Source organism: Bufo bufo, chromosome 10 (genome assembly GCF_905171765.1).
Source record: "Bufo bufo chromosome 10, aBufBuf1.1, whole genome shotgun sequence".
Lineage (NCBI taxonomy): Eukaryota > Metazoa > Chordata > Amphibia > Anura > Bufonidae > Bufo > Bufo bufo.
The window spans coordinates 16000275-16027747 of record NC_053398.1 but is presented as its reverse complement, the minus strand read 5'-3'; the positions used below and the strand labels follow the sequence as shown (position 1 = coordinate 16027747).

The following is a 27473-nucleotide window of genomic DNA, read 5'->3' as shown; positions in this document are numbered from 1 at the left end:
GTCCGCAGACACTGACAAGAAAAGGCATTTCTATTAAAGTGCCTGGCATGTGCGGTCCGCCGGTGTCCGTGTTTTGCTGACAGCAAAACAATTGCGGACGTGTGAATGGACTCTAAGGCTGATTTTTTTTATTAGGCTTGAGCAAATTGAGCTTTAGATCATAGATAGAAAGTCGATTTGTTCAAAAACGTAGTTTGTCTTACCGTGGACTGATGAACAGCAAGGCTTTTGGAGATACTTTTGTATAAAGCTGGAAAGGGTTAGAAGTCAACAATTCTTAATCGTAGGTCTTCTGAGAGCTCTTTTGTGCGAGGCATCATTCACATCGGGCAGTGCTTCTTGTGAAAAGCAAACCCTGAACTGGTGTGTTTGTTTTTTATAGGGCAGGGCAGCTGTAACACATTCAATCTCATCTCATTGATTGGACTCCAGTTGGCTGACACCTCACTCCAATTAGCTCTTGGAGATGTCATTAGTCTAGGGGTTCACATACTTTTTCCACCTGCACTGTGAATGTTTACATGGTGTGTTCAATAAAAACATGGCAACATTTAATTCTTTGTGTGTTATTAGTTTAAGCAGACTGTGATTGTCTATTGTTGTGACTTAGATGAAGATCAGATCACATTGTATGACCAATTTGTGCAGAAATCCATAGGATTCCAAAGGGTTCACATACTTTTTCTTGCAACTGTAACTACTATAATACTTCTCCTATGTACAAGAATATAACTACAATAATACTGCCTCCTATGTACAAGAATATAACTACAATAATACTGCCTCCTATGTACAAGAATATAACTGCTATAATACTGCCTCCTATGTACAAGAATATAACTACTATAATACTGCTCCTACAGGGAGTGCAGAATTATTAGGCAAGTTGTATTTTTGAGGATTAATTTTATTATTGAACAACAACCATGTTCTCAATGAACCCAAAAAACTCATTAATATCAAAGCTGAATATTTTTGGAAGTAGTTTTTAGTTTGTTTTTAGTTTTAGCTATTTTAGGGGGATATATGTGTGTGCAGGTGACTATTACTGTGCATAATTATTAGGCAACTTAACAAAAAACAAATATATACCCATTTCAATTATTTATTTTTACCAGTGAAACCAATATAACATCTCAACATTCACAAATATACATTTCGGACATTCAAAAACAAAACAAAAACAAATCAGTGACCAATATAGCCACCTTTCTTTGCAAGGACACTCAAAAGCCTGCCATCCATGGATTCTGTCAGTATTTTGATCTGTTCACCATCAACATTGCGTGCAGCAGCAACCACAGCCTCCCAGACACTGTTCAGAGAGGTGTACTGTTTTCCCTCCTTGTAAATCTCACATTTGATGATGGACCACAGGTTCTCAATGGGGTTCAGATCAGGTGAACAAGGAGGCCATGTCATTAGATTTTCTTCTTTTATACCCTTTCTTGCCAGCCACGCTGTGGAGTACTTGGACGCGTGTGATGGAGCATTGTCCTGCATGAAAATCATGTTTTTCTTGAAGGATGCAGACTTCTTCCTGTACCACTGCTTGAAGAAGGTGTCTTCCAGAAACTGGCAGTAGGACTGGGAGTTGAGCTTGACTCCATCCTCAACCCGAAAAGGCCCCACAAGCTCATCTTTGATGATACCAGCCCAAACCAGTACTCCACCTCCACCTTGCTGGCGTCTGAGTCGGACTGGAGCTCTCTGCCCTTTACCAATCCAGCCACGGGCCCATCCATCTGGCCCATCAAGACTCACTCTCATTTCATCAGTCCATAAAACCTTAGAAAAATCAGTCTTGAGATATTTCTTGGCCCAGTCTTGACGTTTCAGCTTGTGTGTCTTGTTCAGTGGTGGTCGTCTTTCAGCCTTTCTTACCTTGGCCATGTCTCTGAGTATTGCACACCTTGTGCTTTTGGGCACTCCAGTGATGTTGCAGCTCTGAAATATGGCCAAACTGGTGGCAAGTGGCATCTTGGCAGCTGCACGCTTGACTTTTCTCAGTTCATGGGCAGTTATTTTGCGCCTTGGTTTTTCCATACGCTTCTTGCGACCCTGTTGACTATTTTGAATGAAACGCTTGATTGTTCGATGATCACGCTTCAGAAGCTTTGCAATTTTAAGAGTGTTGCATCCCTCTGCAAGATATCTCACTATTTTTGACTTTTCTGAGCCTGTCAAGTCCTTCTTTTGACCCATTTTGCCAAAGGAAAGGAAGTTGCCTAATAATTATGCACACCTAATATAGGGTGTTGATGTCATTAGACCACACCCCTTCTCATTACAGAGATGCACATCACCTAATATGCTTAATTGGTAGTAGGCTTTCGAGCCTATACAGCTTGGAGTAAGACAACATGCATAAAGAGGATGATGTGGTCAAAATACTCATTTGCCTAATAATTCTGCACGCAGTGTATGTACAAGACTATAACTACTATAATACTGCTACTATGTACAGGAATATAACTACTATAATACTGCCTCCTATGTACAAGAATATAACTACTATAATACTGCTCCTATGTACAAGAATATAACTACTATAATACTGCTCCTATGTACAAGAATATAACTACTATAATACTGCTCTTATGTACAAGAATATAACTACTATAATACTGCCTCCTATGTACAAGAATATAACTACTTTAATACAGCTCCTATGTACAAGACTATAACTACTATAATACTGCTACTATGTACAGGAATATAACTACTATAATACTGCCTCCTATGTACAAGAATATAACTACTATAATACTGCTCCTATGTACAAGAATATAACTACTATAATACTGCTCCTATGTACAAGAATATAACTACTATAATACTGCTCTTATGTACAAGAATATAACTACTATAATACTGCTCCTATGTACAAGAATATAACTACTTTAATACAGCTCCTATGTACAAGAATATAACTACTATAATACTGCCTCCTATGTACAAGAATATAACTACTATAATACTGCTCCTATGTACAGGAATATAACTACTATAATACTGCCCCCTATGTACAGGAATATAACTACTATAATACTGCTCTTATGTACAAGAATATGACTACTGTAATACTGCTCCTATGTACAAGAATATAACTACTATAATACTGCTCCTATGTACAAGAATATAACTACTATAATACTGCCTCCTATGTACAAGAATATAACTGCTATAATACTGCTCCTATGTATAAGAATATAACTACTATAATACTGCTCCTATGTACAGGAATATAACTACTATAATACTGCTCCTATGTACAGGAATATAACTACTATAATACTGCTCCTATGTACAAGAATATAACTACTATAATACTGCCTCCTATGTACAATAATATATGTACAAGAATATAACATGAGGCATGGAGACCTAAGCACAACATTTTGACCAGTCTCTGCTGAGATCTTGGTGTATTTCACCCGTCTGTGCAGAGACTTTCCAGTTCCAGAAGATTTTCTTCTATTGGAACAGTAATCCTTAAGTGCTTATCTCAAGAACAAGGATACACAAACGCTATTAGAAATGTTGCATGACGGTTGAAAAACTTACAATCACGCTTGAGAGATTTTATCTCCAGGCTGTTTCTGGCGGCCGTATCCATTTGGCAATCTGCTGAGCTACATGTGTGCCCAAAGTGGATCATAGCGCCCTGAATAATCTCTCGAAGAAGATTCGTTTTACATGGTAGGGTCAAAAACTCTAGATCAAGCTATTAGACTATTTCCACAATGGTATCCTCTGTCATTGGGGCCCTTCCAGGAGCAGGGGGCCATGGGAAGTGGGTTTCTCAGATCGGAAGGCAGGAGATGGGAGGCAGTGCATCGGGGCACGCAGGGTGCTGACACGAGCTAGCATCAGGACCTTGAGTGCCAAGTTCCCATGTGCTGTGCAACTGCAAAATGTACAGCTTTTTACAAAAAGTGCTGGGATTCTACACAGCACCCATGCACTAACTCTACAGAAAGTGATACCCAGCTTTACCAGGTGCCTGAATGCCATGCTTGCCTATACAGGCATGAAGGATTTCTCACTGTATGTCTAGGCAAATCCGACATCCATCAGTATGGGAATGCTGGATTACAAGTCTTGTGGATTTGTTCACAGTATCCAGATAATGTTACCCTTACATTATGCAAGTACTTCAGCTTTCTCAGGCCACTGAAAGGTATATCCTACCTATGGCACTATTTAGGAGTGAGGAGGGGGATTTTTATTTGTAGATTTGATTCTGCTGTCTATTACAGTTCCACATAGTAGTAACCCAGCTTTCCCAGGACCCTAAAAGGCATATCCTACCTATGGCACTATTTAGGAGTGAGGAGGGGGATTTGTCTTTGTAGACTTAGTATCTTTCATTTCTCTATTACAGTTCCACAGGTTGGTAATCCAGCTTTCCCAGGACCCTAAAAGGCATATGTTACCTATGGCACTATTTAGGAGTGAGGAGGGGGATTTGTCTTTGTAGATTTGATTCTGCTGTCTATTACAGTTCCACATAGTAGTAACCCAGCTTTCCCAGGACCCTAAAAGGCATATCCTACCTATGGCACTATTTAGGAGTGAGGAGGGGGATTTGTCTTTGTAGACTTAGTATCTTTCATTTCTCTATTACAGTTCCACAGGTTGGTAATCCAGCTTTCCCAGGACCCTAAAAGGCAAATCTGTCTAGCCATGCCACGATTTAGGAGTTGGGGGGGAGGGGGCTTGTATTTGTAGATTTAGTATTCTGCATTCTCTATTATAGCTCCACATGGTTGTAACCCAACTTTCACAGGACCCCGAAAGGCAAATGTGCTTAGTGGAATTTATTTAGGTAAACTTAGGATGCAGCAGTCCCTATTACAGATCCACATAATGTGTTACCCAGCTTTCCCGGGACCCTGAATGAGAAAAGTGTCTTGCTATGTTATAGCATGGAGGATTTGTCACTAGGATTCTTACTCACCTTTTCCAGGCTCTTGGCCAGCACATCCAGCCAGTTATTCTACAATACTGGGCATTTACCAGTTTATAAACAGGCTGGTATTCTACAGTTAGGGAAAGCTGGTTGGCAATCTTGGTGGTGTGGTGATACGACAAAATGCCACCCCTGATATATTGTGTGAATCTATCATATGGTACCAGGGCAACATAATCTGTTGTCACCAATGTGGTCTTGTCACCCAGATTTTCCAGGACCCCGAACGGCACTTTGGTCTACCTCTATGACTTTGAGAATTTGGAATTCAGCAGTCTGAGAAAGCTGGGTAACCAGCTCTGCAGAGATGTAATGGAGGCCACGTTTGGTCCAAACATTCTGTATACACTATATCCATAAATATATATTATCAGGACAACTAGAAGTATACACCATCTATCTTGTTTGGTCTCCAGCATACCTTCACATGCTACCCAGCTTCCTAAAGCTGCTGAAATCATGTAGTGAATGGAGAAAATATCGCTGCGTAACTGGGATTATTAGCAATTCAACTGTATGTACTATAAGTGGTACTACATGTATGAACTACAGCTGGTACTGTGGTTGGCACTGTTATCAACTCTGTTTTGTACTATTAGTAAATGGCCACACTCACTGTGCAGACAAAAATTATCCAGTCTAAACCCAGCCCCCTCCCCCCAAAGTTCCTAGCTCACGTGCGCTAGCATCAGAGGGAGAGAAGAGATGGCTGCAGCCCAAGAGAACAATGACCTGCTTTTCTATTGTATTTTTTATGGTCTGCAGTTGTGATATCTGACTAAACAAGACACAAAGACACATAAAGTAGATTGTTATGTTGTGTTGGTTCCTTTTTTTGGATTCTAGGTTTGGTCCTTTAACCTTTCTGTATCGTAAGAAAAATTTGTAATGCCAGATTGCTGTGTTCTCTGATGCAATCTGATCGTGCATAAGTAAAGGAGTATCGCAGTGCAATAATTTTAAATAAAAATGGGACCAGAAGGGGCAAAAATAACAACCAGTCCCGACTCTTCGCCACTTCTCTTCAGGCTCGGCATGCCGAAAACGGCTTGGACCGTCTGCTCAGCCACTGGTGAGGCGAGTCACTGCAGTGGAGAGTAATTGGCTGGGAGGATAGAAGAGGATGTGGCGAGGACCCGGAGATTTGAGCAGCGGAGGATCACTTAAGGGGAGTACTCGCCCTTTGTTCATTTTGCCCTCCTTGACCCCGTTTTTGTTTTGTTTTTTTACAATTATTGCACCGGAATACCCCTCTATGGGGTGTGTTCAGATACATTACCTAGTATTTCCTTCTCTCTCTTTATAACTAATCTCGGTAACTCCAGTCCAGTCAATTCCAGCCGCTTCGGAGAACCAGATCCAAGCCACAAAGTGCTGACTTGTCGTTCTGCGGTATACAATTGTGCGCTGGGCTTAGCGCCGCCTCTAGACGGATCAGCGCGTTGCAGTAAACAGCTCATTGTTCGTGATGTATTTGCTTTTTTTTTATTGCTCACATTCTGCCTCGAGCATCCCAAATGCAGATTACTGAAGTTCTCCGAATGCTGATATTCACCATTTCATCGCCAGGGGAGGCCTCGACTTCTTTACAAAGCTGATAATGATAGATTGCACATCACTAATCTAAAGCCTCTTGGATTTAAAACTCTCCCCGGAGCGAAGCATTTTGTGGACTGATCCACTGTCAGAATATGTAGAGTCACTGCGGACCTATAGTTTAGCGCGAGCTGAGGGTTGCTGCCTCCGCTCCGTGGTCTTTTCCAGGTATCAAAGGAGAACCAAATGAAGGAAGTCATTGCCCTGTATCGAGAGTAGACCTCCACCTAGTGATTACTCAAATCAATCGGGTAACTCGACACAAAATCACAAATCCTTGAGGATTTGTTTGTACCATGTGACTGGCACCGCGCTGCACTGTATCCTGACGTACACACATCGTTAGGATGTAATACTCGTAAGCGCGCACTATGACCTGGCGCGGTGTGACGTCAGGTCCCAGTGCATCCCGTGAAGAAGAGGATGGAAGAGCTGTGGAGCGTCGGTGGCGCCCCTAGCAGGAAAGGTAAGTATTTGATTTCACTGGCACTGTGGCTGGGTACTTATGGCTAAGAGGGGGAGTAGGGGAACCGATGGCGTGGGGGAGTTGATGGCTTTGGGGGGAGCTGATGGTACTGGGGAAGGAACTAATGGCACTAGAGGAGGAACTGATGGCATGGAGGTGGGGGGCTGATGGTGCTGAAGACTAATGGCATTGGGGGAGCTGGTGGCACTTACGGAAGCTGATAGCACTGGGGGAGGAACTGATTGCACTGGGGGAGGAACTGATTGCACTGGGGGAGGAGCTGATTGCACTGGGGGAGGAGCTGATGGCATGGAGGGGGGCTGATTGTTCTGAGGACTAATGTCATGGGGGGGGGGAGACTGATAGCGGCGAGGGGGCTGATGGCGCTGAGGACTAATGGCATAGGGGGTCTGATGATGGCATGGACGAGGAGACTGATAGCATGGGGGTCTGATGAGTTTTTATAGAAACCGTTCTTTAAATTATTTTTTTCTTATTAGAGTACTCGATTAATTGTTGGATTAATCAGTAGAATACTTCATTACTAAAATAATCGATAGCTGCAGCCCTAACGTGTTCTAGAGTCCTTGGTTGACCCTATAGTGCATGCTTATGCGTATAACTGCCATAATGAACCACAGTATTACGGTCTTGCTGATCGTTGACTGATCTTTTCCTTCTGCCAGTCACAGACCATGGCTGCCTCCCGGACTTCAACTCCACCAGCCTTGAGCTGCGAGCGGCCAATTGGTCTGAATTGTCCTAGACCGCTGCACCGGAGCACCGCGCAGCCACGTCATGTGACATGAGTGGGAGGGGCTTATCTAGTACCTGTTATGCCTAAGCAGAGTCAATTACGCACAAAACTATTAATTAAGACAATCTCAGCCGCGTCTAAGATCGACGGGAAGCCGTTCTCCCTAAATTGACTAATCTGTCGTACATTGGTAACGCTCATTTTTGGCAGACAGAAGGCTGTAATTAGCAGAGAATATTCCCAGGAGACTGTCTTAGCAACACAGATGACGGAAAAGAGATATGAAAAAGTAGATCACACTGTACTCGGCTCTTTGTTCTGTCATCCTCCATGGTAATATAGCGTTTGTGGACGACTCAATAGATATACAAGCTGTATACAGCAGCAGTGTATATGGAATAGTGGGAGTGGGGGTGGATGTAAATGGCTGGAAAAACAATTGAAATGCCCATCGTGAGCTACACAGCTCCATCCACCATGTAACGGTCGGGGTTGGCAACTGCAGCACTGCATCTGTTGACTTGGAACGGCAGCAGTGCTGCAGTTACCACCTCCGGCCAGTGGATGGAGCAGTGTAGTGCCAGTGCCAGGGCTACTGCTTGGTGGGGTTTCCGGGAGCCGGATATCGGCTGATCTGATACAGACGACTTGTTCTAAGGGTATTCCATCTGGGCAACCCCTTTAAGGCTCTTTTACATGGGGCGATGATTGGGAATGAATGTTAATCAGCCGATCGACGCCCTATGGAAACGCCCTTCCTACCGATCTGCTTACCAATCGCTTGTGGGCAGCACATCTCCCCTTGTAAATGTAACGTGCTTTCAAAAATATGCAAACTGTACGGGAGAGGAACGATGGCACTAATAGCGGTTCTTCCCCCATGCACGGGCTGTACTAAGGCTCTTTAAGTGAGCACCGATTGAGTTATGGCCATGCACAGAGCTGTATAAAAGGACTCCCGCATTTTCCATGGGGCCCCCTCCTTTAACGTTTCTTAAAGACAGGTGTGATGATGTTTACACTGTCTGGCCCTGTCAATCAAAGTGCAGAGGGCGCGGCAGTTGCAGAGAGAGCAGAGCCTCTAGGTGTAATGGTAACGCCCCGTTGCTCCTAGAGGCTCATTTGCATATATTAAAACATCATTTTTCTCAGCAATGCGGGCACATATGAACATGGGACCAACACAGACGCCTTCAGCTACCAAGCGCACATGTAACAGGTCAGCCAGTGTCATAGGTACAAAACTGCTGACAGATGCCCTTAAAGGTAGCCATGTTTTTGGCAGAAGTTGTCATCTGAGGAGGTTTGGCTGATGCTGTGCGTTCGCATTGGAGTGTAATTACATCAGTGTTCTCTGTCCCTCAGTGTTGCGGTTTTATCTCGAAACGCAGTGGAGATCCAGCTGCTTCCTGCGCCGTCCTCATTCTCCGAAGAGTACGGGCTCGTTGTTTGTTTACTGTGACTTCTCACTTCATATTGCTTCTCCTAAATGAAGGCAGCACAATGGAAGGCGCCATTCTGCCGTAATTTCTTTCCCCAAAAAAAAAAAAAAAAGGAATTGAGCATCTGCCGCCAGTTTCTTTCACAGGAAATTAGAGCGGAGAAACAGACTGCGCGATGCTTGTTATTGATGGTAAATTGACATTCTGTTTGGTGGGCTCAGACGATTAAACAAATGTAATCTCCCTTTAATTAGAATCATATTTATTAATGACTCGGATCGTGCGTGGATTTAAAGAGAACCTTCATCCTCCTAGTTCCCCTGTTTAATTTAGGGCAACGCTTTGAAGTCTCAGCAAAGTAAATTATAATGCCCCAAAAAAAGATCCTCCAAAGGGGCTGGAGAGGTGAAAGCCGCCCCTGCTGAGCTTCTCCTGTCTTCTAGGGGTTAATACCATCGTGACTGCTCTTTAGGCCTCATGCACACCACCGTATTTTCGTTCCGCGTCCGATCCACTTTTTTGCGGATGGGAGGCAAAAGATTGCGTGCTATCCGCATTCGTATGTCCGTTCCGCAGCCCCTCAAAAAAGTTAGAACATGTCCTATTCTTGTCTGTTTTGCAGACCAGGATAGGACATTTCTACAGGAGTTTGAAAAAATAAAATAAAAATGGCGGCATGCACATGGCTGGGATCTGGATACGGTTGTGTGCATGAGCTCTTATCCTGTAGGATAGTTAAATGAATTTGTGGCAATTTTCTGTTTTTATTATTGAAGCGCCATTCATATCCGTGGCGCTCTACATCTGAAAAGGGGTCACATGCGTAATACTAAACAAATGTTATAAGCATGAAGAAGACAAGTTACAGACTGGTACTGAAGAGGGAGGACTCTGCCCACAAGGGCTTACAATCTACAATAGATGGGGAAGGGTACAGTTGGTGAGGGTAGAGTTAGTCATATGGCGGTATAGAGGCAGCAGGGTCACATTGGGTTGTAGTCTTGTCTGAAGAGGTGTTTTTTTCAGGTTTCTTTTGAAGGTTTCCACCGTAGGTGAGAGTTTGATATGTTGGGGTAGAGAGTTCCAGAGTCTGGGGGATGCACGGGAGACATCTTGGAGGCGATTGTGGGAAGAGGAGATAAGAGGAGAGGAGAGAAGGAGGTCTTGTGAGGATTGAAGGTTCTGTGTGGGAAGGTACCAGGAGATCAGGTCACAGATGTACGGAGGCGACAGGGTGTGGACGGCCTTGTATGTCATAGTTAGTGTTTTGTACTGGATTCTCTGGGCAATGGGGAACCAGTGAAGAGAGATATGGGGGGAGAGGTGGCTTAGTTGGGCAGCAGAGTTGAGGATAGATTGGAGGAGTGCGAGGGTGATAGATGGGAGGCCACATAGGAGTATTACGGTCTTGCTGATCGTTGACTGATCTTTTCCTTCTGCCAGTCACAAACCATGGCTGCCTCCCAAACTTCAACTCCACCAGTGTTGAGCTGCTACTGGCCAATTGGTCTATATTGTCTTAGACCGCTGCAGCGGAGCACCGCGCAGCCATGTTATGTGACATGAGTCATAATAGGGCTGACACTTAAAGGGGCACCCAACCAGTTTATTCCATTGTCTTAGTCGTATTCCTCTTTTAGGAAGTGTTGGGTCATAGATTTCAGTACATGTTTATTGTTAAAGGACCTGTCCCTTAAAACCCATTCACTTTAATATGAGAGCAGCGCCAAACAAGTCCTATTGCTGATGAAAGCTGCCATTGGCCTCTACAGGGGAAGTGCAGTGCTACATGTGGCCGGGTCCGCCAGAGCAAGAGACGCCACAGGTTAGTGGTTGAAAGCTGCAGACCACCCTCCGTCACATCCATGTGCCCTAATAGGACTTCTAGAACGGGACCAGCACCTAGAATGTTTCGACACATTGCCCTATCTTTCTCAACACCTATGAATGTCAAACCTGAAGACCCCCATCACTGGTGGAATTCTTCTTTAAACCACCTTATCTTCTAATATACTTACCATCTTGACGTTGCGTAGATTGGCCGCTCGTGAACCCGGTCACGTGGCTCTCCTCTTCTAAAAATCCTGCTTCCGCCAACGACACGTCTTTTACCAGGTTTCTTATCTGGACACTGGAATGGGCCAGAACAGTTGGCGCATGTGCAGATGACGTGTATCCAGGAGTGAGCGCATGCGCCAGGGTCGAGGACTAGTCAGTTTCTTCCGCAGGCAAGGTACGGGTAGTCCATTCATGATGGAGACCTCTGGCCATGAGGCGCTAAGCTGTAATATAAGGAGGCTTTCAGTATATTTGTTCTGTCAGCCGCTTATCATCGCTGCCTTTTTCGTATTATTCTCTTTGCTCTGTAAGCCCAGATGTTATAAAATCCAGTGATTTTTCTCGTGAAAGCAATAAAGATTCATTATCGGCTGCCGTTATTGCCGTCTTGTGGCGCCAGTTTAAGTACAACTTAGAAGCTGTGATCAGCCAGCTACATCCAGACGGCGGCGTAAAATATACTGCGCGTCGTTTGGAATGATGGCAGCCATCAAAATACATCAGGTGTAGGCGACTTCTGGAGGCGAGCGAGCACTTGCATCGCCTGACTTCAGTAAATGGGATCTTCTGACCCGCGGTAAACAAAGCAGGAAGGCACTGACATATGTGACGAGTCGGGAGGAAACCGGCAGCCACAGCCCCCATCACATTTAGGAGAGGAAGTAATATGATAAAATTGCGGGAGAGACGAAATGATAGAAAATTGCATAAAATTGCATTTATATATACGTTTTTTTTTTTTTAAAGGAGTTATTATGTCATTGTGCCGGCTGATCCCAGACTTTCCAGGAGTACAATAGGGAGGATACAAGATGGGGTCTCTGCAGACCGCATGGGGCAACATGGCGACATTTAGTTGAACGGAGTAATCATGGCCAGCGACCTCTACAGCCCATAATCTTGTTTTCTACAGGTAAGGCCTCTTGCACACAAACGTTTTTTGTTTCAGTTCCGTTTTTGCGGATTCCGTTTGCCGTCCGTATGCGGAACCATTCATTTCAATGGGTACGCAAAAACAACGGAAGGTACTCCGTATACATTCCATTTCCGTAATTTCGTTCCGTTCAAAGGTAGAACATGTCCTATTATTGCCCGCAAATGACGTTCAGTGGCTCCATTCAAGTCAATGGTTCCGCAAAAAAAATTTAATGCATCCGTATGTCTTCCGTATCCGTTCCGTTTTTGCAGAACCATCTATTGAAAACTTTATGCCCAGCCCAATTTTTTTTATGTACTTACTGTTTAAACATTATTGTATGCTTCCATTTCCATTTGCGATCCGCAAAAAAACGGATCAAAAACGGAAAAACGGAACGACGGAACGGAAGTGGAACAGAAACTGTACTGAAACGGAAAAACTGATCTGTTTAAAACGGACCGCAAAACCATACAGTCGTGTGCAAGAGGCCTAAAAGTTGAGGTTGTATCGCGCATCTTACATGATTTGTGCGCAATTGAATTGTCCAACCACAGTTCTAGCCTAAAGTGACTTCAAATATGTTATGTGCACCTTTCAACAGTATGTTACAGTGTACATTACTTATCCTGTACTGATCCTGAGTTACATCCTGAGCTGCACTCACTATTCTGCTGGTGCAATCACTGTGTACATACATTACTTATCCTGTACTGATCCTGAGTTACATCCTGTATTATACTCCAGAGCTGCACTCACTATTCTGCTGGTGCAATCACTGTGTACAGACATTACTTATCCTGTACTGATCCTGAGTTACATCCTGTATTATACTCCAGAGCTGCACTCACTATTCTGCTGGTGCAATCGCTGTGTACATACATTACTTATCCTGTACTGATCCTGAGTTACATCCTGTATTATACTCCAGAGCTGCACTCACTATTCTGCTGGTGCAATCACTGTGTACATACATTACTTATCCTGTACTGATCCTGAGTTACATCCTGTATTATACTCCAGAGCTGCACTCACTATTCTGCTGGTGCAATCACTGTGTACAGACATTACTTATCCTGTACTGATCTTGAGTTACATCCTGTATTATACTCCAGAGCTGCACTCACTATTCTGCTGGTGCAATCGCTGTGTACATACATTACTTATCCTGTACTGATCCTGAGTTACATCCTGTATTATACTCCAGAGCTGCACTCACTATTCTGCTGATGCAATCACTGTGTACATACATAATTTATCCTGTACTGATCCTGAGTTACATCCTGTATTATACTCCAGAGCTGCACTCACTATTCTGCTGGTGCAATCACTGTGTACATACATTACTTATCCTGTACTGATCCTGAGTTACATCCTGTATTATACTCCAGAGCTGCACTCACTATTCTGCTGGTGGAGTTACTGTGTACACACCTGTACATTACTTATCCTGTACTCATACTGAGTTACATCCTGTATTATACTCCAGAGCTGCACTCACTATTCTGCTGGTGCAATCGCTGTGTACATACATTACTTATCCTGTACTGATCCTGAGTTACATCCTGTATTATACTCCAGAGCTGCACTCACTATTCTGCTGGTGCAATCACTGTGTACATACATTACTTATCCTGTACTGATCCTGAGTTACATCCTGTATTATACTCCAGAGCTGCACTCACTATTCTGCTGGTGCAATCACTGTGTACAGACATTACTTATCCTGTACTGATCTTGAGTTACATCCTGTATTATACTCCAGAGCTGCACTCACTATTCTGCTGGTGCAATCGCTGTGTACATACATTACTTATCCTGTACTGATCCTGAGTTACATCCTGTATTATACTCCAGAGCTGCACTCACTATTCTGCTGATGCAATCACTGTGTACATACATCATTTATCCTGTACTGATCCTGAGTTACATCCTGTATTATACTCCAGAGCTGCACTCACTATTCTGCTGGTGCAATCACTGTGTACATACATTACTTATCCTGTACTGATCCTGAGTTACATCCTGTATTATACTCCAGAGCTGCACTCACTATTCTGCTGGTGGAGTTACTGTGTACACACCTGTACATTACTTATCCTGTACTCATACTGAGTTACATCCTGTATTATACTCCAGAGCTGCACTCACTATTCTGCTGGTGCAATCACTGTGTACAGACATTACTTATCCTGTACTGATCTTGAGTTACATCCTGTATTATACTCCAGAGCTGCACTCACTATTCTGCTGGTGCAATCGCTGTGTACATACATTACTTATCCTGTACTGATCCTGAGTTACATCCTGTATTATACTCCAGAGCTGCACTCACTATTCTGCTGGTGCAATCACTGTGTACATACATCATTTATCCTGTACTGATCCTGAGTTACATCCTGTATTATACTCCAGAGCTGCACTCACTATTCTGCTGGTGCAATCACTGTGTACATACATTACTTATCCTGTACTGATCCTGAGTTACATCCTGTATTATACTCCAGAGCTGCACTCACTATTCTGCTGGTGGAGTTACTGTGTACACACCTGTACATTACTTATCCTGTACTCATCCTGAGTTACATCCTGTATTATACTCCAGAGCTGCACTCACTATTCTGCTGGTGCAATCACTGTGTACATACATTACTTATCCTGTACTGATCCTGAGTTACATCCTGTATTATACTCCAGAGCTGCACTCACTATTCTGCTGGTGCAATCACTGTGTACATACATTACTTATCCTGTACTGATCCTGAGTTACATCCTGTATTATACTCCAGAGCTGCACTCACTATTCTGCTGGTGCAATCACTGTGTACATACATTACTTATCCTGTACTGATCCTGAGTTACATCCTGTATTATACTCCAGAGCTGCACTCACTATTCTGCTGGTGCAGTCACTGTGTACATACATTACATTACTTATCCTGTACTGATCCTGAGTTACATCATGCATTATACTCCAGAGCTGCACTCACTATTCTGCTGGTGCAGTCACTGTGTACATACATTACTTATCCTGTACTAATCCTGAGTTACATCCTGTATTATACTCCAGAGCTGCACTCACTATTCTGCTGGTGCAGTCACTGTGTACATACATTACATTACTTATCCTGTACTGATCCTGAGTTACATCCTGTATTATACTCCAGAGCTGCACTCACTATTCTGCTGGTGCAGTCACTGTGTACATACATTACTTATCCTGTACTAATCCTGAGTTACATCCTGTATTATACTCCAGAGCTGCACTCACTATTCTGCTGGAGCAGTCACTGTGTACATACATTACTTATCCTGTACTGATCCTGAGTTACATCCTGTATTATACTCCAGAGCTGCACTCCCTATTCTGCTGGTGCAGTCACTGTGTACATACATTACATTACTTATCCTGTACTGATCCTGAGTTACATCCTGTATTATACTCCAGAGCTGCACTCACTATTCTGCTGGTGGCGTCACTGTGTACATACATTACATTAGCTATCCAGTTCTGATGGAGATGGAGTTACTGCCCAGAGTACGAGTCACTAAAGCAAGGTCTGTGCAGGTATTAAGCTAGAAAGGAATGCTGGGAGACTTTAGCTCTAAAGCCTTCGAATGTGTATTGTGAATGCACTGCTGGAGTACTGTGCACACAGTGGCTAAGGATCAGTACAACTGTATATGTAGTGTAAATGTGACTGAGACAGTAAGAAACATTGCCTCAGCAGCACAGATTATTTAAGAGAATGAGTGTGTGGATGACTCGTCTACTCCTGTAATTGTATCAGTGAAGCTTGTGACTGGACAGGGAGGAAATGGAGACTAGTGGGAGGTCAGAGACGAACAGTGGAAGAGGGGGCAGCAGCACAGAGTATTTTAGGATATGAGTCCCTGAATAGTCCACCCCGCTTGTACAGGTCATTGTCACGACGTTAAGGTGTACGTCTCCTGAGGTTGCGATTATTCTGTACAGAGCAGCCATTTATTTGATTAAGTCCCAGAAAGCAGGCAACAAACCCAGTTGTCAGCCTCAGCATTTCAGCGTAAAGCAGCATTTTATTAGGTGACAGAAATTAGACACCTCTGTAATCTCTTTAATCATCGTCGGCTCATTCTCGGTGTCATTCAAAGGAAGAGCATAGAATGCATTTAATGAATCCCGACGCTGCATTTCTATATCTAGTCGCTTTAAGAACCAGCAGAGCGTGGTTTCTAACTTTCACCGGGGAGCGACCAGTTGCCTGCAGCCTTCAGTCAGCCGATCCAAATCTAGGATGATGATGAATGGAATTCAATTACTGCCGTTATCTAAGGAGCCTGACTCTTCTTTCCTCTTTCCCGCACCCATCATTCCAGTCTTAAAAAGGGAAAAATACACCTTGTTTAGAAGAAGGTGACCCAGAAGGGGTAGGCAACCTCTAAACATATTTCTTCACTTTTGTTTGTTTTTTGCATCTCAGCTTTTGCTGTATAGACTGGGACAAGATTAGCAGAGTCATCTCATTATTATTAGATGGCTACAAATGCATTTCTTTTCTACAGATTTATGTTTAATTAGTGGAACTACAATTACATTCACAATATATTCCCTTTTAAAGGAAGGTTTGTCTGTATAATATTGTTGTGATAAACTCTAAACACTGTGGGAAAGATGGTGTAAGCTTAGATCGGCTATCTGGACCTGCATCGGATCCATCCCAGGGGCTCAGGCTGGATGATAAATCTCTTCTCTGACTCTATACCAACTATCGGTTGACTTAGTTTGAGACACATTTTCATTCTCGGATGGCTCCTGCTCTAGAAAACTTCTTTCCCCTATGTATTACATAGACCGCCACCCTATAATACGACTGTAGCTCTCCTGACCCCCTCAATACACATGCCTGCTTGACTATGCGTGTGTCCTCAATGGGGGAAAAGCCACTGTCATACTCCTTATTTCCCTGAGCAAGAGGAACAAGGAGTTGAAATCTGACGTCAGGGGAGAGCCAGGAGGCCCCCATACACGTCGGGTGGTGGGCTGATCCCTCCACAGGTTTGGCTGACATTTTTCTAATATGGACACCTTTAAAGGGGTTCTTCAAAATTTACATATTGATGACTTATCGTCAGGATAGGTCATCAATATGAGATCGGTGGGAGTCTGACTCTCGGGAAGCCATGGCACCTACCAGAGCTCCGTGGCCTTCTTGCAGCTCATCAAGCATAGAGCCATCCATTTGATAGTGGCTATGCTTAGCATTGCAGCCCAGGCCCATTCACTTGAATGGGACCGAGCTGCGTCTAGATCATGTGACCAAAGAAGGTGACGTCACTGGCCTAAGAGCTCACTGTCTGACTCCTGGGACCCCCTCCCACGATAATCTTATATTGATGACTGATCCTAGGGTTAAAGGGGTATTCCAATCTCAGACAATGGGGGCATATTGCTAGGATATGCCCCCATTGTCTGATAGGTGCAGGACCCGAACCTACAACGAGAATGAAGCGGGGAGCGCTGTGGCTGGAGGACTCCGGATTTCCAGAGGTCCGTCCGCCACCAAGCACTGCTCCCATCGAAGTGAATGGGAGCGCACCGCGCATGCGCCCATTTATTTCTATGGGGCAGACGGCAATAGCCGAGCCAGCGCTCTGCTATTTTTGGTGGCCCCATAGAAATAAATGTAGGGCGGGTGCGCATGCGCAGTGCTCCCTCCGTTCATTTCCCCGCTCCGTTCTCATTGTAGGTGCGGGTCCAAGCGGTGGGAGCCGCACCTATCAGACAATGGAGGCATATCCTAGCAATATGCCCCCATTGTCTGAGATGGGAAAACCCCTTTAAGCCTTCATTATGCAAAATCCTGAATATGGGGGTTTTACAAATGGTCAATTAGAAAACTGCACCGATTTGTGTTAAAAGGGCTTGCCCTCAGATCATCCGATACTCGTCTACTACGTGCGGCCTCACCCCAATGCCGGATGTCACCAAATCTATTCCAAACTGATCAGATATATGAGAGAGAGAGCGCTACAATTTGAGAAAAATCATTTTTTTTTTATTGTCGTAATGTATTAGAAATACAGGTTACTGTCCCTTTAAGCCCAGTTCTTTGTAGGACACTGGGTCCACTGTCTAAGCGCCGGCCCCAGCAGTGATTTTTCTCTCTCCCCTCGGCCATTGTGTGCCTGCTCTTTTATTGGAGCTTGAGGGCTGCAGAGCTCCAGCAACCTACTCCGTTCCCAGCCCTCGCTGGGCTTCACGGGGCGAGGATGCCATTGTTTCTGCAAGGAGGAGCGGCCTGCCTGTTCCCTGTCATTGTATGTGTTTACAGAGAGCATTCTCCCTCCCAGACCCCGAGATTTTGGCAGATCTTATGTGGTTATTCAGTTCCAAAGCGGTAGCATCAAAAGGCGTTCTCCTCTGTCGGGGCCGAGCTGCGCCAAGGAATGTGGGAACTGGCCGCGGGCATCGGGGCGCTCTGCCGGGCACATTACCAGCTGCCTGTTAAACAGCTTGTCTCACTAAAGTCAGTCAGTGTGCATTTTATCCCTCCCTGGGAAAGTTGGGTGATATCCAATATGGCAGTAACCATAACCACTATCACGAGGACTGCACCCTGCTTTCCCAGACTGCTGAAAATTGACCTAAGGGTGCCACAGGATAGGAGAGCGAGGTTAGATAATGCGTAACCACTGTAAGGATAGATAGAGACAACAGGTAGTAGTGGCCATGTTGGTATCAAGCTCAGAAAGTGTCCTCCGCATCATTTCCAGGCTCAATGGTCCATGGGTAGCAGAGTCGGACCAGACTGGTCCACCAGATGATCCTCCGGTGGGCCCAAGCTCTGACAGGTGTGGATCTCTAAGGCCCTATATACACAAAGGGTGGGCCCTCAGAATAATTTCCTCTTGTGGGCCCAAGGGATTTCAGTTCAACGCTGATGGGCAGAGTCCAGTTCACAGTGACAATGATTGTACATGGCAGACATGTTTGAGGGAGCCTGTTAGTGGGGAAAGGGGGGAGGTGCTGTAGGTGCACCTGAAGTACAGCACCGCTAATCAAAGTGTGCACCGTATAGCGCCCTATGGCGGTATTCTGGGACATCCACTGGTCTAGAAAACACGGATTTGCTACAGGAAAGAAGCGATTGTAAGTCATGATGTCGGACGTGATCACCCCCGTCGTATTGTCACCGTTACATTTTGGAGACATGTTCTGAGGATATGAGAAATATGCAGATTGTGGGTTCACTCGCACAGAAGATATATAAGAATTTTTTTTTGGCCTTTGTGAAAACAGTTTGGAAGAGGATTCAGGCATTGGCAGGATTTGCTCTCAGTCTGGCGCGTCATTAAACATGCAACTGGGAAAGCAATGGTTTTATTGATTCTCACGTAACATGAGATCTGCTCGGATGTCAACACAGAGAACACAATCCAGGCGCTCAGTCACTGACACGGGAGAATGGCTGTGAAGGAAGCCATTTCTGTGATACCAGAGAGAATGGAACCAGTGCAGCCCCACCGCCGCTCTCATCCTTCCTGGACAGCTCCTAGGGGGCGGAGCTTCTTAAAAGCGCTGTGCTCCATTGGATTAGAACGTGTAGTTCCGGCCTTTGCTCAGATGTGGGCAGTGCATGTATATTTGTCATGTTTTCTTATATCATTTTAAGCCCGGACGTTCATAAGTTACCCGACTAAATAAGGATTCAGGGTTTGATGAGGTTATGAAACGCCAGACAAAACTGACGCTCTATGCTATGACTAGTACAAGGCGAAGACGGCAGAGTAGGTGTTCTGTGAATCCCATTGTCATGCTCCGCCCCTTTAGGCCCTGCACTGGGCATAACAGAGCTGGAGTATCGCTTTAACCCCTTACCGACATTAGCTGTACATATACAGAGGATGTGCAAGGGAACAATAATGTCACCAGCCCAGCTGCAGGTGCCTGTGGTGTTATACCGCTAACACCCGCCGGCAAAGACCAGAAAGAGATCGGTGACTCTATTCCCAGTCATTTAACCCTTCAGATGCGGCAGTCAATAGCGACCGCGGCATCTAACCAATTAGAGGACCCTTCATTCTTAAGGTGTCGTGGTGTTTTTTCCATTTTCATATAAAAGAAAAACATTATTGGTATTACCTTGTCCGTAAAAGTCTAAACTATTAAAATATAATGTCCTTTATCCCACACTGTGAAATAAAAGAAAAAAAAACAGCTCCAGAATTGCTGTTTTTTTCTGGTCATGTTGCCTTTTAAAAATGGGCCAAAAAATGATCAAAAAGCTGTATGTACCCCAAAATGTTACCAATAAAAACTACAACGCGTCCTGCACCTCTGTCAACGGAAAAAATACTATGGCGACGAACCAAACGTAAAAAATATGTATGTATATATTTTAAAGGAATTAAAAATGATAGTAAAAAAATAGTTTTGCTGTGACCGTTCTGACCCACAGGATAAGGTAATAATGTTGTTTTTACCGCACTGTGAATGCCGTAAAGACAAACCGACCAAAAAATGGCAGAATAAATAAAAAAATCCTATTCATACAGAAGGTATTGCATAAAAACGGGCAGTGTCCTTAAAGGGACTATGAAGCTTTGGGGCCTTTCTGCCAGACTCCCACCACCACCTCCCTGGACCCGTGGAGGGAAACAGACTTGCCTGTTGGGCTCCTGCTCCTTTAGTCCACTGATCCCCACAGGTGGACAGAAAGCTGGACAACCCCTTTAAGGGGCTAATAGCCCCAAAAAGCAGATGTATGCGCTGCCTGCTTTCTGGTTCTGCTCTTTTCTCCAGTAAACATGACCGATTCTTATAAAGCTACATTTCGTTGCCCCCCCCACGTCACACTGTCAGTCCGCCCACCCACGTAGCATCATATGCGCCGCATCGGGACATGAAGATCTTCATTTTAATTTATGTTTTATTGCTCTGCATTTTGGGACTACGAATCAGACACGCAGAATTGCTGCAAAATGTCAGCAAGCAGATGGCTCCCACTCCACCGAGGAAACTTCAGAGGCGCGTTTTAAGTAACTGTCATGTCTGCGCTAGAGGACGAAGCATCGGACAAATATGAAGGAGTAGGCTGCTGTCACTCTCTGCTACGGTTCTCTGGTTAGCCCAAGAAGGACTCTTTAGGTCTCATGTACACAGCAGAGCCGGGTGTAGTGCTCCGTATTATACCGCCATAGGACTGGCGGTGCAGCTGTACGATACCATAGAACAAAACCAATATACTTGTATTTTTTTTTTATATATGTACATTTTTTCATTGGGCGGACTTGGATCATAAAAGTGGCCCCAATGTTGTAGGTGGGTCTTAATTGGCAAAAGATGGGACCAATACAAGTCGGCAGGGTCAGTAGTGCCATAGTGCAGCACAGAATACCTCCCTAGAAGCTTCTCCCTTTGTGGTGGCCAATAGCTGCCACGTTCTGTCCTCCTGCAATTGTCTCTAATATGAATATAGAGCAGGGGGCTTAGGATGTGAGTATGTACCCAGCCAGCGTCCGTGAGGAGGGCTCGAGTGGCCCCCCTGGAAAGTTCGCTGTAGGGTCTATGGCCAATCTGCCCCAGAGTCGTCATGTTATATATGTATGTATTGTGGCTCCATACTGGATATATTGTGAATGGCCGATGCAGAGAAACTCGCCGCGTGCAGTGTATAAAAGGAGTCTAAGTCAAGCTGTTGTGTCCGATCTGTTTCTCTTAACGAGATGTCCGTAAACTCTCCAACTCTTGTGGAACTACAAGACCCAGCGTGTCCTAGTAACCACAAGTAGAGAGTGCTGCATCTGGAAAGTTTAGCAGGTGACTTGCTATACAATAGCTCCAGTTATTTGAACCTCTCCCTGTTTTCTCCACAGAGGGCGCCAGCGAGCAGGAGTACGTGTCGTCTGAGATCCAGCTTCTCTACTACCCCAGTATCACGTACACCATCATCGGGAGCTCGGTCATCTTCGTGTTGGTGGTGGCTTTGTTGGCCCTCGTCCTGCACCATCAGAGGAAACGTACCAACCTCATGAGTCTCCCTGTGCATCGGCTGCAGCACCCACTGCTCCTCTCCAGGCTGGTGGTCCTGGACCACCCGCACAACTGCCGAGTCACCTACAACGTCAACAGCGGTGTCCACTACGTGTCTAGTGAGGGCTATCAGCCGCCGGTGAACATTGAATCTCCGCCGTCTTATAACGAGGCAGTGCTGGACGACAAGTGAGTGCTTCTGTCGTCCATTTATTTGTATGTGCCCCCCCTCCCTTCTTCACCAACCAAAGCCGAGGTCAGTAGGAGAGGTTCTTCGTAGTTTGGCAAACACTTCTTACATGTCTTCTTTAGTGAATTGTGTTGAGCAATGCTCTGTTCTCTCACAGTCTAGCGCTAGGACAGCCTGGTACATGCATGCTTGGGGACGCGAGCTGTAGCTGTATCCATCCAGAAGCCATGCTTGGCATCTTGTGGTCATCCCATCATGGAGAACGGACCAGTGACTACATAGAAGCCAGCCTAGGCTGCTGTATAGGGCCAAGGATAGAGTTCCTTTCTAGTCCAAGTCGGTATTAATTACGTGGTATGATGTAGGAAAGCGCCATCTGCTGCACTTTCCTATAAAAGTATGGTGGCACATACCACCTCAGGGAAGGGCACCATCTCTGCCTCCATAGGGGTAATAGGGGCCTATGGCCACATTCAGTGTATGCACTGGGAGGTTTTCAGATGCAGAAGTCAAGTGTATTGAACATAGCCCATAATGGGTAAATGGAGACAATAGAGGGAGTTTATCAGGAGGGCAATTTTTGAAGTCCGTTTTTCTGCGGTGACAGAATTTGCGGCAAATTTATTAAACTTTGTTGTTTGATAGAAGAAGAAATAGTAAATACCCAGACCAAGCTCCTAAAATCACAAAGTTTATTCAGCCCATTAAAACTAACAAATCAGTGCATAGTAAAAAAGGTCCCAAGATGCTGACGCGTTTTGCACGTGTTTGAATGATTACAGTGGCGCTGTGCTTTCATTAAACTTTTTAATATGTTTTAGGGACATATCAAAAGTTTCGATCAGTGGGGGTCTGAGCGCTGAGACCCCCACTGATCTCTAGAATGAGGGGAGAGACGCGTGTGCTTAGCGCGTTCTCTCTCCTCGCTGCAGGGCAGGAAGCGAAGCGGACTCAATAGAGAGTCTATGAGCACGTCTTGTGCAGCGAGGAGTGAGCGCGCTCTAAGCGCATGCTTCTCTCCCCTCGTTCTAGAGATAAGTGGGGGGTCTCAGCGCTCAGACCCCAACCAGTCAAAACTTTTGATATGTCCCTGGCACTACAGATGTCTATCAAAAACTGCTTCCTCTGGCCCCTAAGTAGCACTGTCAGCAGTTCTGCTTGTTCAAAACTGCTGACAGACTCCCTTGAACATAGCTATCCATGCCCACTTTATAGAAGTGGCAAGAGCAGTGTAAAATCACAAAAATAGTCCAGCAGAATTTGCGACTTTTTAAAAAAAAAAAAATTTTTATACCGCACAAATCAAATGATAAATTCCCTCAATGTGTATGGCTGTAGATATCTAAGTCAGTGGTCTCCAACCTGTGCGAACTAGGACTGTTGCCATCAGTCTATGCTGGGAGTCGTAGTTCTGCAGCAGCTGAAAAGCCATCTTGGAGATGCATTCCAGTAGAGTTTGGCTTCAGACTCGTACATTACAGCCCCGGGAACCCTTGGGGTGGGACATTCATATAGTTTCCAGCTGACTTTGCTTAAAAACCTGTCCTCCTCTTACAGCTCCTGCCCTCCCTGGTTCTCCCTGCCGCCACCACCGTATTCGTCAGACCTGGAAACCTCCAGCCAGACAGAACTTCCTCCGTACCGCTCTCGAACAGGCAGCGCCACAAGCATGGGCTCTACGACGGGCAACACCCTGGACACACCCAGCAGCTCGTGGGATTCGCCTAGCCCCTCTGAAGCGCAGGAAACAGCGTCGTCCCCCAGCGATTCTCAGCTAAATATTGTGCTGGAGGTCTGAAGGCTGCGAAACCCACCTAGAGTGAAGACGGTTCTACAAGGCACTCTAGGGGGGACGACGACAAAAAGACACTAAAAAAGTTTCATAGGTTGGTCTGTGGCCTCTTGTTACCAGCAAATGTCCCTTCTATTTTTCTAGAGTTCAGAGGTATATTTTTTTAGATGTTTTCTCTCCTTCCATTTGTATTGTTTTCATGTTATTATTGTCGCTGTTTTTTTTGTATGTTTTCCTCTAAAAGCAATAAGGCACTTAGACCAGACCAGGATGTAGATTGTGTGGTTGGTACAGAAGATTAAACGCGGGCTACAGAATGGCTCAAAATTGGACTTCTTCACAATGCACTTCTCTCCTTCAAACCATGGAGGAAGCCATCCTAAAACGACTGTCTCCCATGCATAGATTGCCATACAAGTTAGATCATGGATGCTCAACCTGCGGCCCTCCAGCTGTTGTAAAACTATAACTCCCACCATGCCCTGCTGTAGACTGTCCGGGAATGATGGGAGTTGTAGTTTTGCAACAGCTGGAGGGCCGCAGGTTGAGCATGCCTGAGTTAGATAAATGTTGGACAGACCATTGCAGGTAGGACTGGCCAACCATTTAGAGTATAGTTGGGTGTCAGAACTTTCTCTGACTAGAGATGTTGGGGTGGAAAGCAGGGTCCAGCATGTTGGATTCCAGCATGCCGATCCTTTCGGGTTGCAGATCAATTTTTTCAGCCTATGGAGAACACATTTACACCTGGCGTTTGGAGGGAACAGTGGTCATCCAGACCAGCCCCTGAAGATGTATGGGCAACTTTAAAACCATAAAACTGTCAAAGCGTTGAGTTTCACGATCGTAATGATTTAGTCTGCGGACTAGTTCAATAGACAAAACACCTAAAGACGTCAATGACAATGTGTGCATTTTACCCTTATGATTCTTCCTCAAAAAGTTCTGTCTGGTGTTAGATTTCCTTGAACCTCATTCCGACAGCTATGAGGTTGGATGCGTTTTAGCCTCCATATAGTAGCTGCAAAGCCCGGACTGACCTCGGGACTAATGACCTGGAATCTAGGATGGTGCAGGTTTGGATCATTAGACCCTTAGTCAAATGAGGCTTGGTGACTGCAATATGGATAGTAAAATGGATCATGTTATGACCTTCTGAACAAGGAGATAAGTGGCCAACAAAGACATCTCAGGAGATAAGTGGCCAACAAATCCAAACTGTTAGGTACCGGTTTGCCTCAGCAGGACTATATAGCCAAGGTTCAAGTTCTGCTCCTCCAAGACGTTCCCTCACTTAGGTGAATATGGTCTCCATCTACAAAATGTCTCCTATCTCTACAGATAGGAGACCAGTGCTTCCTGACGTCTCAGAAAATGTTTTGATTGCATCTGTACCCCCTGGAAGCTCCTTTCTACTCTACCATGACATAAATCTGACGACGACCTGGAAACTTTTTCCTTTGAAGCTCCAGACAGGCAATTATTTGGATAGAGACTTGAGTAGTCAAAATGATCATACATGCAGAAAACTAGAGCAGCTCCAGGAAAAATGAGAAAGAAAAAAAAGGTTACAATCTTAGCGGGGAGACAAATTAATATTAACGTCTCCAGTGAGATCCTGTCGCATGAACAAATACAAATGTCAGCGGCTTGAGCGTTCCGAACAATGGCAAGCGCACAATAAACCAAGCTTGATCTATTGCCCCAAAGCACAACAGCGGCAGCGTACCTTCCCATGATCCTGCCGGGCCGCACCTCCTGTAACGACATAATGCAGCTATGAAGCGACATCTCTCAGACGTCGTGAATAATTTATACTTTCTGCACTTGTTGGATAATGAAAACCCATATACCGATTCTTTATTGCCAGACAATCGGGGGAGCGTTACACTGTAGCAAGAAACCAGCGATGAATGTGGATCTTCCCAGTAACTAAAGCAGCAAACCACTTAAAGGGGGTATTCCAGTAGTATCCAGTGGGCCTGCGAGCCGAGAAAAACTAGCAATGAGGTCAAAGGAAAGAGACCATGGACTATTGAAATCAGTGGGAACTGTACAGTAGTGGGGGTCCCAGCTCCCAGACCTCCATGTGACCTGATGATCTGTCTGATGGAAGCTTCATATTTGCAGAATATAACACTAATATCTGTTTGCACGTTGTGCCTTTTCAGCTTGAATAGAGGCTGATGTCACCACCAGTTTAGTGACATCATCGAGTGCAGTGTTAAAGGGGCACTAAATCGAATGCCGACTCCTAATATTCCCACGTAGGTATGAACATATGTGGGATAAAGTGGCCTTGAAACAATGGATATTTCCATCTGCTCCAAAGTTCAGATACAGTTTTCAGTTTGGTGCCCCTTTAAGGCACAGGCAGCCATTTTGTACCCTGAAAATATCCCCCCCCCCAAGGTAATCGATCCAGCCTGGTCAAGTGAGGACTCCATTTCCTAAGCACTACGACGGGACATTGCTCTGTGCACTGTTCATTTTGAATTACTAATGGTCGGCTCGCCAACAGCGGCCATAGTGTCTGGTAACAAGTAGCTCGGGCCAACCTGTGCGAGTGATCTTGGTGCATTCTTGCACTGCTACTTACCTAAATCTGCAAGGACGTCCTAGCTGAGCAATATCTCTAGTTTCCTTACTTTTTGCTACTATGTTAATATTATGTCTCCTGTTAATGCTACTGGACGTGACGTCGACTGAAGACCATCCGCTCCGCCATCTACATAATGAAGAACCGGCAGGAGAACTTCAAAGATGGGGAGATGAGAGAACCCCTTCCTCCTTATGTAGCTAGAAAGCGTAAGCAGTAGTTAATTGCTGCTTCATGTGCATTAAATATTCTTTCCTGTACATTGATATTTTGTGTGTGTTATTATGTCGTTTCTTAAGCTGATAAAAGTGAGCTATATGGACAGTGCGGAAAATTGTCATGTATGTGTCATAGGGCAACCTCTAGGGGTCCTGTGGGTGCGACTGTCTAGGCCTGAGGCGGTAACATTTGTGACTGCTCCATTGCTCAGGCATTTGCAAACAAAATAGGGATAACTTCCACTGGCCATGATGTCCATCTGTCCAAAAATGCATAGGAAGTGAACTACTATGCTAAAGGGTGATGAAAATTGGAGGGGCTCCAAAAATGGGTCTGACCGATCAATTTGCAATATTTGTCTATCCATAACATTAGCAATAAAGTAGATGATAGACGGTAGAAGATGCAGGGGCTAGCGTAACCTTCATCCCTTCACTCATGCCTGCCT

The 27473-nt window shown here is 44.9% G+C and overlaps 1 protein-coding gene across 1 annotated transcript in view; it reads left to right on the top strand.

The window, feature by feature from the left end:
- Positions 1-24920, top strand: part of LDLRAD3 (low density lipoprotein receptor class A domain containing 3) — a 131133-nt gene extending 106213 nt beyond the window's left edge. The window contains exons 5-6 of the mRNA XM_040409660.1: positions 22069-22414; positions 23973-24920. Coding sequence (XP_040265594.1) covers positions 22069-22414; positions 23973-24213 — 587 coding nt within the window. The 3' untranslated portion in view covers positions 24214-24920. The remainder of the gene's footprint in view (positions 1-22068; positions 22415-23972) is intronic.
- The last annotated feature ends 2553 nt before the right edge of the window (positions 24921-27473 follow it).